Source organism: Myxine glutinosa, chromosome 7, assembly GCF_964187855.1.
Source record: "Myxine glutinosa chromosome 7, kmMyxGlut1.1, whole genome shotgun sequence".
In the NCBI taxonomy this organism is placed as follows: Eukaryota; Metazoa; Chordata; class Myxini; order Myxiniformes; family Myxinidae; genus Myxine; species Myxine glutinosa.
This window is the reverse complement of record NC_136267.1, coordinates 181,505,550-181,517,180: the sequence shown is the minus strand read 5'-3', so window position 1 is coordinate 181,517,180 and position 11,631 is coordinate 181,505,550. Positions and strand designations below refer to the sequence as shown.

The following is an 11,631-nucleotide window of genomic DNA, read 5'->3' as shown; positions in this document are numbered from 1 at the left end:
AGGTTAACTCTTTTCGCATGGTCCTTCTCGTTCGGCCGATGTTCCTCCGCCACTCCCGTCGGGCAGAGGGTCTGATGATGAGGAGTGCTCGTCCGTTCCGTAGGTCAGAGCTCCTGGTGACAAGTCCTCCCGACTCAATGTTTGCTCTGGTTTATATGGACAAAACTGGAGTTAATCCCCTGTCCGCTGAATCTTAATCCTTTCTCCGCTAATGCCCCGAGGTCATGCATGCACCAAGTCCTGGCATCAGCTCGCTCCCCTCCTGCTGCGAGGGGTGCTCCAGCCTGGGGCTGTGACCAGGTGGACAAGAGATTATCATGTTCGGGCACATTCCTGACACTCATTTACGAACTCGGCTTTCACAGAGTTTGCAGGTAAAATGTATCTGCTTCGTTACCAGTGTTAATTAATAAGTTACCAGTGCCAATTAATAAGTTACACTGAGTTACACTTCCACAGCCCAAAAACGCTCACCAAGTCCACCCATAACTTTGCCCTCAACATCGACGGTTTCCCAGTATCCACCTCCCCTCACATCCGGAATCTTGGCATCATCTTTGACCAAACCCTCACCTTCGACAAATACACTAAACAGATCACAAAGACAGCCTTCTTTCACCTGAAAAACATCGCCCGTCTCCGTCCATCCCTCTCCTCCGTGGCTGCAGAAACCCTCATCCACGCCTTCATCACTTCCCGTCTGGACTACTGCAATAGCCTCCTTTATGGTTCACCCTCAACAATCACCAATAAACTCCAATACATTCAGAACTCCGCTGCCCGTCTACTCACCCATTCCCGGACCCGTGACCACATCACCCCCGTCCTTTACAAGCTTCACTGGCTCCCCATCTCCCAGAGAATCCAGTACAAAATCCTCCTCTTGACCTACAAAGCCCTCCATAACCTGGCCCCATCCTACCTGGCTGACCTCCTCTCCAGACACACTCCCACCCGCAACCTCCGCTCTGCTGGTACCAACCTCCTGACCCCCCCCCCCATCCGGACCAAATTTAGATCCTGGGGGGACAGGGCCTTCTCCATCGCTGCTCCCACCCTCTGGAACTCGCTACCTCACACCATCAGAGACTCCTCCTCACTCACCACATTCAAAACATCACTCAAGACCCACCTGTTCAACACTGCATTCAACATTTAACCCACAGCATCTAACCCCTGACTATCTCCTCTCCTTCTCCCTCCTTTGTGCTTTGAATATTTCCCTATTGATTCTTCTTTTTTTTGCAATTGTTTTTATGTTTTGCTATGCATTATGTTTTGCACTCTGTCAAAGCGTCTTTGGGCTTCCTGAAAAGCGCTATACAAAATAAATGCATTATTATTATTATTAAAGGTCTTACCTTGTGTAGTTTTTCATGGTTGCTTTATGCAGCTTTCTTTGGCTAGAAGAGCTTGGGAGGAGTTTATCTTATCGATTTTATTGATCTTCAATTCATCTATTATCTATCTTCTACCAATATTCTATTGTATTCATCTATCTTCTACCTATTTATATTCCTATATATAAAGAGACAGAGGTTCTACATTTGTCACAGGTAATCTCAGCTATTGCCAGGAGTAAGGAGTTATACTTCACCAGATGGCGTACGTCATGCTTCGTTCTATGTTTTTATCAACTTAACTTCAATGGAGAAAAGACTCACCAGGATTGGTTTTTGATTACCTTTTTCGTACACCATTCGCGTCACATCCCAAGATGCAAAGGGGAATCTAAACTGTTCATTAATTTGCTATTACTGAAATGTACCTTTTTAAAGAGGTTTACATCCTTTCAGCCTTGGACACATTTTAGATTTTTTCTCACCCTTTAAGACCCTTCAGACCTTTTTCAGGCCATTCGACCTTTTATGTACAAACTCCACCCAACATCAAGTTGGGTGATGAAGATGTCGAAGATGAAGCTTCGTTCGACACGTGAATATGGCGATTAATCGCTTCGGGCTGAATTTATGAAAAGCGTTTAGCGAGCTTCTTGCCAACATGCCTGACCCTTAAATGCTGCAATTGTGAGTGATGAAGAATGATGAAGAACATAAACGAAGAACACACAAACACGAGTAAAGAGTAACAAATAAACGCACAAACACTTGAAATTATTTACAAGATTTATAATCCCTTGGGGCCGTTTCGACAACAATATTTTGTACACCGTTATAAATTATATGATTTGAAAGGAGAAGAGATTTTAGGTCTTCCCAGCACTTTCTTGATATTGCTGATATATTGCTTGATATTGCTGAAAAATAATAAATAAATACATTACTTATCTAACTAATATCGAATGAAATAATACATCATTGAATTCATTTGTAATCAACTGAACTCAACTCTCATCAAGCAACATCCAACGAAGAACGACCTCGATAGGTTTCGAACCCACCTTCGAAGTCTCCAGAATATAACCGAACTACCAAGTCTCCAAAAATTTTCACAAGCACACACACTTTTCAAGTCACCAAGGTATGTCTCACATTGTGAGCCTCCAGGCAGAATTCTTTTCCTTGTTTTCCAGAATTTCCTGAGTCTCCTCGGTAGGTCTCACATTGTGAGCCATTTGGCAGAACTCAGGTCCTTATTTTCCAGAATTTCCTAAGTCTCCTCGGAAGGTCTCACATTGTGAGCCATCTAGGCAGAACTCTGATCCTTATTTTCCAGCATTTCCTGAGTCTCCTCGGGAGGTCTCACATTGTGAGCTATCTAGGCAGAACTCTGGTCCTTGTTTTCCAGAATTTCCTGAGTCTCCTCGGGAGGTCTCACATTGTGAGCCAGAGGCAGAACTCCTGTCCTTGTTTTCCAGAATTTCCTGAGTCTACTCAGTAGGTCTCACATTGTGAGCCATCGAGGCAGAACTCTGGTCCTTATTTTCCAGAATTTCCTGAGTCTCCTTGGTAGGTGTCACATTGTGAGCCATCTCGGCAGAACTCTGTTCCTTATTTTCCAGAATTTCCTGAATCTACTCGGTCGGTCTCACATCGTGAGCCATCTAGGCAAAACTCTGTTCCTTATTTTCCAGAATTTCCTGAGTCTCCCCGGTAGGTCTCACATTGGTAGCCATCTAGGCAGAACTCTGGTCCTTATTTTCCAGAATTTCCTGAGTCTCCTCGGTAGGTCTCACATTGTGAGCCATCTAGGCAGAACTCTGTTGCTTATTTTCCAGAATTTCCAGTCTCCTCGGTATGTCTCACGTTGTGAGCCATTTTGGCAGAACTCTGGTCCTTATTTTCCAGAATTTCCTGAGTCTCCTTGGTAGGTCTCACATTGTGAACCATCTAGGCAGAACTCTGGTCCTTATTTTCCAGAATTTCCTGAGTCTCCTCGTTAGGTCTCACATCATGAGCCATCTAGGCAGAACTCTGTTCCTTATTTTCCTGAGTCTCCTCGGGAGGTCTCACATCATGAGCCATCTAGGCAGAACTCTGTTCCTTATTTTCCAGAATTTCCTGAGTCTCCTCGGTAGGTCTCACATTGTGAGCCATCTCGGCAGAACTCTGTTCCTTATTTTCCAGAATTTCCTGAGTCTCCTCGGTAGGTCTCACATTGTGAGCCATCTCGGCAGAACTCTGTTCCTTATTTTCCAGAATTTCCTGAGTCTTCTCAGTCGGTCTCACATCGTGAGCCATCTAGGCAGAACTCTGTTCCTTATTTTCCAGAATTTCCTGAGTCTCCTCGGTAGGTCTCACATTGGGAGCCATCTAGGCAGAACTCTGGTCCTTATTTTCCAGAATTTCCTGAGTCTCCTCGGTAGGTCTCACATTGTGAGCCATCTAGGCAGAACTCTGTTCCTTATTTTCCAGAATTTCCTGAGTCTCCTCGGTATGTCTCACATTGTGAGCCATCTAGGCAGAACTCTGGTCCTTATTTTCCAGAATTTCCTGAGTCTCCTCGGTAGGTCTCACATTGTGAGCCATCTAGGCAGAACTCTGGTCCCTATTTTCCAGAATTTCCTGAGTCTCCTCGGCAGGTCTCACATGTGAGCCATCGAGTCAGTACTCTGTTCCTTATTTTCCAGAATTTTGCTGAGTCTCCTCGGTAGGTCTCACATCGTGAGCCATCTAGGCAGAACTCTGTTCCTTATTTTCCAGAATTTCTTGAGCCTCCTCGGTAGGTCTCACATTGGGAGCCATCTCAGCAGAACTCTGGTCCTTATTTTCCAGAATTTCCTGAGTCTCCTCGGTAGGTCTCACATCGTGAGCCATCCAGGCAGAACTGTTCCTTATTTTCCAGGATTTCCTGAGTCTCCTCGGCAGGTCTCACATCGTGAGCCATCGAGGCAGAACCCTTTGCCTCGACTCTCCAAGGTAGATCTCACATGGTGATGACTTGGTCGACACACATGAGTATGTCTATTAATTACGGACTATTGGAACATGAAGACCTTTGGAGCCCTTTCTTCTTGGAGACCCTTTTAGACCTTTTAAGGAGGGTCGTGCTTGCCTCGCGGCAGCTTTCGCCTCTTAGACTGCCAGGTGTTCCAATTTTTCATTTCATTTCGTGACCTGAAAATCGGGTGGGCATCAAATTGGCATGATAATATAGAAAAAATTAAGAAATAATGTTCATGACTTTTCACAAGTCAGATTCTGGTACGTTAGTCTGTAATATAATGTTGAAATGTATAATTTTATTTCCAAAATCTCCGTTTAGCCTCGAACGCATTTCGATGTATTGACCAATGAGGATCGCGCTTATTCGCGCTACGAACGATGTCTGGGCATCCGGCTGCGAGTAAACAAAATGGCGGCCTCCAGTAGCAGCGACGGTGACGAGGGTGGGAGCGAGAAACGCTGTTATATGTGCATTTCTCCGGCCAAAAGATCAAGTTTAATACCTTTTAGTGATATAACATGGCCGCGATATTTGCAATTTGTTCTTACGTGGCAGAATTTAGAAGGTGATCAAGCTGAAATTGCGAGAAATTTCGTGAAGAACCACGCTGACGAATTCGGCGAACGTGGCAACAGTATGGTAACAATACCTGCTATAGCTATACCGCATGATGCAGCGTTTCATCAAGTGTGTTATTCACGATTTACCGATAAACAACGAGTGAGCAGGGTGCAAAGCAGCATGAAAAAGAGAGAAGAAAATGCAGCCTATACTGGTAGGTTGAATAACTTGAATAATAAATCATGACAATGCTTCAAAACTTAGTTTGATTTTTTTTTTGTGAGGTATATGTAAAATGATTTTGTGTGTAGTCGAACGATTTTGAATTGAAGGAACTGTCCAATATTTATGCAAGGAGTTAGGGCCGAGGTGAAACAAATACATTTTTAAAAGGAAGTCTGAGGAAGGTGGGGGGGGGGGGGGGGGGAGGGAATCTAGTAGGGCTAACCATGACTTGAGGTCTAGACATTTTTAACTCACATAATTTTAATTGTTTTCTTTTATGTGTATTTATTGCAGCTTCAACATGCAATGACATCAACGTCAACATTGACAAGGTGCATAAAGGCCCACAACCAGTCAAGAAACGTGCTCTACGCTCCAGCTTAGGCAAGCCCAAATGTTCAGCCAGATCCCAATGTGTTGCCTAATATATGCATCCTTTGTCAGAAAGAGAGAACAATCAATACAGGCAAAAGGGGACGAAGAAAAGAGCCTCTAACAAGGTGCTCAACAATTGAGGCACCAAGACTGCAGCAAGCCGCTAAAGACAACAACAATACAAACCTGCTGCTTCAAATTCAAGACAGCGATTGTGTTGCGATAGAGGTAAAATACCATGGTCGCTGCTACAAGGAGTATACCCGGTATTTAGGCAAGCTAGCAACAACACCTAATGCAGAGCAACAAGGAGACTCCAACTACTCAGAAGCATACACATTATTTTGTGCAACAGTCAAGGATCTTATAATAGACAAGAAGGAAATCTACAGACTGAAACGACTTTATGACATGTTCATGAAACAAATCAAAGCAACACACGGAATAGAATCAAACTACAAAAGTGGCTTTCTCAAGACAAGACTGATGAAAACATTTCCACAACTATGCTTTCTAACCCTGTATATGCGCTGCCAAGGACACCTTGTGTATGTTAATGACATCTCCACTGAAGTGCTGGTTGAAGAAAAGAAAATGTTGCAAGAAACCATGCATGGTTCAGGTGATGACACAACAGAGACAGAACAAACATCCGACTCTGAACCAACCCCACCAAAGCAACCTGGGTATACTGAGAATAACCTTAGAGAACACTACTTCACTGCGCTACAATTGAGAAATGCAATCGATGAGATCAAGCCAAATATGCCATGGCCCCCAACCTCTGAGCACCTGACAACAAATGCCGCAGAAGCAATTGTACCTGCCTGTCTCTATAACTTTATTGCATGGATGGTGGGAGTGTCAGACGAACCTGATTCTGATGAGTTTGTAAAGATAGAATCTACAATACATAGAATAATTCTCACAATTGCACAGGACATCATATACCTCCAATCAAAGGGAAGGAAACAGATGCCCAAACATTTGTCACTTGCAATGACAGTACGTCATCTCTCAGGTTCAGCCCAATTAATCAGCCTACTGAACGGGTTTGGTTACTGCGTCTCAAACTCTGTCGTCTTAAATTACTAGGGCATGCCCGTACTATATATATGCCCGTACTATATATCTATCTAAAATTATATCCCCCCCCTCTATTTACATGAAATGGTTTGGTCCATTCGCAACGCCAAAGCGAACGGCGAACGGCTTGCGAGTACAGTGACAATCCCCCCCCCTCTATTTACATGAATGGTTTGGTCCATTCGCAACGACCACAGAACCCCCCCCCCCTCTATTTACATGCAATGGTTTGGTCCAAAGCGAACGGCTTCCGGAGTTTGGTAAAGAAATCGCCATCGCGTGCACAAACGCGCAGGAAAGCGAATGAATCGCAAATTCGTTTTTATTAGTTGTAAAACGTAGTTTAACGCCAACATAGTTTGCAAACGTGAAATAAATGAATACGCTCTCAAATGTGCCATCCGAGGCAGAGTGTGTCCGCCACGTTCGGCACACGCGATCGTTCGCTGCTCTCTGATTGGTTGAATCGTTTTTTGGACATAGCTCGGTAAGTAATTGTCCGATTAATATGAAACCTTGAAAAGGCACATCCTCGGGTCCCCAGCAATATACCTGGCAAGTTAAAAGTATATCGGACCCGTGGTTGTCGAGAAACAGCGGTCACAGACAAACGTACAGACGTACAGACAGACAGACAGAGATTACTGGAATTATAGATAGATGACACTGCACTGGCTAACCAAGAACTACATCGTGGAGAGGATGCTCTTCCATCAATCATTCAGGCGGGCAAGCATGTCACACTCGTATGGGACAATAATGACTTCGGGGAGGAGACATTGTCTGGGCATGGAACAACGCACAATACCAATGGGATTATAATACAGCGACCAAGTCAATCCCATGAAGTAGTACAACCAGCACCAGTCACTACAGTTAAGAGGACGCGGGAGAGATCGATGCAGCCACCTGCAGTGAACCTTGCCACATATTATGGAGGGAAAAAAGAAGGACCCGCTCCATTCGCAACCAGCGTTCCATTGGATCGAGCAACGTACTTCCCATTACTCCAGCACCCTAAGACGATAGACCTAGCATACCACATCACCAAGTACAGCATTGACGGGACTCTGCCATCTTGGACAGGATTCAACCAACTACTGTCTTGTGTTGAAGTTCCACCAAAGAGCGTGATAGGGTATCTCCCTGTCATTGATGCCACTCCGACTGAAATGAATACGGTACTAACAATACTGCAGAGAAGTGTTCAGATCGCCGACAAGTTACAGTTGGAAGCAGTCGTCATTGTCGTTGACCAAGCCATCTATTGCAAGGCACAGCTCATTAGATGGAAGAATGCACAGTTCATGAAGAGACTGGTAATTCGACTTGGGGCATGCCACACTGCAATGTCCTTTCTTGGCTGTATTGGAAAGAGATTTCGAGATGGTGGTCTCCAAGACATCCTGGTTGAGTCAGAGATTGTTGCAGTAGGGTCTGTGAATGGAGTGTTCAGCGGCAAGCATTACAACAGGGCAGTTCGAGCCCATAAGCTGATGTCAGACGCGATGCAGCAGATGCTTCTGGATGCATATTTTGAATCTATTCCAGAACATGAGGCGGGTAGAGTGAAGGAACTTTTGTCAAACTTAGCTGAAGCTTTCCCACATCCAAACTACCATGTCATTCTCAACAGTGACAAGTTCAAAGACTTCAAAACCTCCTTTGACAAATTCTTAGAAGCAAGTGACACCAAACCAACACTTCGCTTCTGGAGTTCATACATTGAGACGGTGGAGCTTCTCTTGCTATTCATTAGAGGGACACGAGAAGCCAACTGGGATGTTCACCTCGCCAGCATACGATGTATGCTTCCATGGATATTTGCCTATGATCACATTAATTATAGCAGATACCTTCCAGTATACTGGCTGGAAATGTCAGATGTTCAGCAGACCCATCCCGCCATTCATCAGAAATTTATGGAGGGTGAATTCACTACCCAGAGAAGCGACAAAGCTTTTGCCCAAATCGCCTGCGACCAGACCATTGAGCAGACAGCAAACAGGGATTCCAAGACCAAGGGGGGCATGACCGGTTTCACTACCAGCAAGGGGACAGTTAACCGATGGATTTGGTCACATCACGCGAGGGGGTCAATTGCACGGGAATGCGAGGTTATGGCAGGGAAGTCCAGATATGAAGAGCACAGCTCAACATGCTCCGATCTACTACAAAGTCGCATGCTACGTGACAAAGCTGATGTTGACAAAATAATCGCGATGACAAACAGCATGATTAATCCATTTGAATATGATGGAGAGGACTTGGTTCATGTTACATCTGGTGTGGTGGCTACGAGAGAAGTTCAGGAAGATCTAAACACAGCATATGAAAGAGGAGAAATAGAGTTCACCACCCTATGTAAAGAACGACTTCAGACGGAGACAGTCGACCTGTTTGGCTCAATGAAGAAACTGAAACTTAAGACATTCACCAACATGTCTAAGGCTGTGAAAAAGAAAATTCGTGGAAAGGATGTGTCTTTGAAGGCTGACAGAAACCTCTTAGCAAAGCTTGTTGTCATCGGGCAGTTCCGGAAAATTGATCTTCAAGAGTTAATGTCCTATTCTCTTGGCCCACTACCTCTTCCTTTGGCAAGTGTGCAAGGCTGCCTCGTCAAGACCAACAAAGCCAACCTACTTCATGCACTTGAAAGTCAGGCAGAGAAACCTGTGGTTGATATTCCAGTAGGAGGCATGTATGTAATGGATGGTATGGCAATGATACAGAAATTGAATATCAACAAACTCACCGGGGAAAGGACATTTCTCAATCTGGCCCACGAAATACTGAAGCGCCTTGTCAAGGGAGCAGAGGGCAACAAGTCCAGTGAGATCCATTTCGTAACCGAACTTATCGAAAGGTATCGATTAAGAACGCCGAGCAAGAGAAGAGAGCAGCCAGAGGGTCTCAAGTGATGCGAATATATGGCCAGTCCCTTCCTCAACAATGGAAGAAGTTCCTCTCCAACGGTGACAACAAGGAGTCGCTAATCGAATACTTGTTTGAGACGTGGAGTAAGGTCAAGGCAGCATACCTCAGAGGAATTACAGTGTTCTTGGCACATGGAACCAAATGCCATATCTTCACAGGAAGCAGCACTCCAGATCAGGTAGTTGAAGTGAAAGAAGAGCCATCACTAAATTCGACGCATGAAGAGGCGGACACACGGATGTTCCTCCATGCCGCGCATGCAGCACACACAAGCAATGACGTCATCATCGTTAGTCCGGATACAGATGTGTTCATAATCGGCATAGCCTTAGTACCCCAAATCTCTGCACATCTATATTTCCACACAGGAAAGGGAGTCAACCTTAGGACAATTGACTTGAAAGCAATCTACGATAGCATTGGGGGTGATGTCAGCCAAGCTTTGATAGGCCTACACTGTTTTACTGGCTGTGATAGTGTAAGCGCCTTCTATGGCAAAGGCAAAAAGAAGGCCTTAAACATCATACTAAAGAATCCAGAGCTGTGCGGTGCCTTGAAGGACCTTGGAGAACGGTTTGACATACATCCAGACATGATGGAAGCACTGGAGACATTTGTCTGCAAGTTATATGGACAGCACAATATCACTACTGTGAATGAGGCCAGGTACTACATGTTTCGTCTTGCTAGAACGTCTGAGATCACAATGCCTCCCAACCAAGATGCCCTGAGACAGCACATCAAGAGAGCCAATTACCAAGCTGGTAAGTTAATTGGTTGTTTCTTTGAATATTGAACATCACCTGTAATTTATGTTTGGACAGGAGTACTAGTATATGGTGCAGCATGTGTTAATGAAGATGATTATTTGGAAAGTTTATTGAATTGAAAACAAAATATTGAATGTCACAACAATGCTTTGTAAATGTTCAAAATTAACAGGTCTATTTGAAAGAGTAATTGAAGTAACTATCTGTACAGTTGAGTGGTTAAGATAACATGACATGTAGATGATCCAGAGATTTTTTTGCTCCACACTTAGTCAGAGCAGGATGTTTTGGATTTCGCATGTTTCTCTACACAGAATTTCCCAATAATATGATTGTACTGTTATTAGTGTTAATGATATACCTCTGATGTTGTTTTGGAAATATGTATATCTCCATTCTTAATGTTATTGATCACTTCAATATTTCAGGAATTTACAAGAGGAGCCTGCAGCCCATCCCTGACATTCCCGACCCTGATGGCTATGGATGGATGATGGAAGAGGAACTTGCCATAGACTGGATGACACTTCCACCTGCACCAGACAGCGTGATGGAGCTTGCTAACTGCACTGGAAGCTGCAAGAAGACACGATGCAGCAACGAAACTACATGCACTTGCCTACAGAATAACATTCCGTGCACAGATTTGTGCAAGTGCGGCAGGAACGACTGCTCAAACATAACTGGCCATGTTGACTTTGATGATAAGAATGATGATAAAGACTCCAGATCTGAAGATGAGGAAGACTCTGATGCTGAAGAGGATGAAATAACTGCACTATTTGTATGATGTTTTGGACAAGTTTCAACATGACCAAGCCGAAGAGACAAATTGTGGCTATAGTTCAGCCCATCTCGAGTTTATCATGACGTCAATGCGCACTGGTTCGCTTGTACGCCGCGTAAGTCTTTGATGGGTTAAAATATCACCCCTTACACACTTATTGGACCTATTAACAGTTTCAAAATAGCATTGGTAAACCACCATGGATCGTAGTAGCAACACCAATCACAAATATTGTACAAAAATTTAAAATTATGCAGGTTTTAAGGTCCAAAAACATGACTTTCTGATAAATGCATCAACAGCATGTTATTTTACCAAGTCGTTAAACCAACATTTTTACTACTTTTGGGGGTCTGAATTAATAAATATTGCTGCCAAGACCAATGTGAACATGACATCATATAGTTTGTGTTGTTTTTTTACTGTGTAAATGGATATTTCAAATGTAACATACAATTGGTGTATACTGGTGTTTTGGGGCAGCGGTTCTCGGTAACGTACCACGATATCGCTTGTGAAAAAAAACAAGATGTTTTGGAGGTC

At 44.0% G+C, this 11,631-nt stretch overlaps 1 protein-coding gene across 1 annotated transcript; it reads left to right on the top strand.

The window, feature by feature from the left end:
* The first annotated feature begins 9,514 nt into the window (after nt 1-9,514).
* Nucleotides 9,515-11,367, top strand: LOC137415494 (uncharacterized). Its single transcript, XM_068101094.2, has 2 exons — nt 9,515-10,295; nt 10,730-11,367. Exons 1-2 carry the CDS (start codon nt 9,515-9,517, stop codon nt 11,089-11,091), a joined length of 1,143 nt encoding a protein of 380 aa, XP_067957195.2. The 3' UTR covers nt 11,092-11,367.
* Nucleotides 11,368-11,631: the final 264 nt, after the last annotated feature.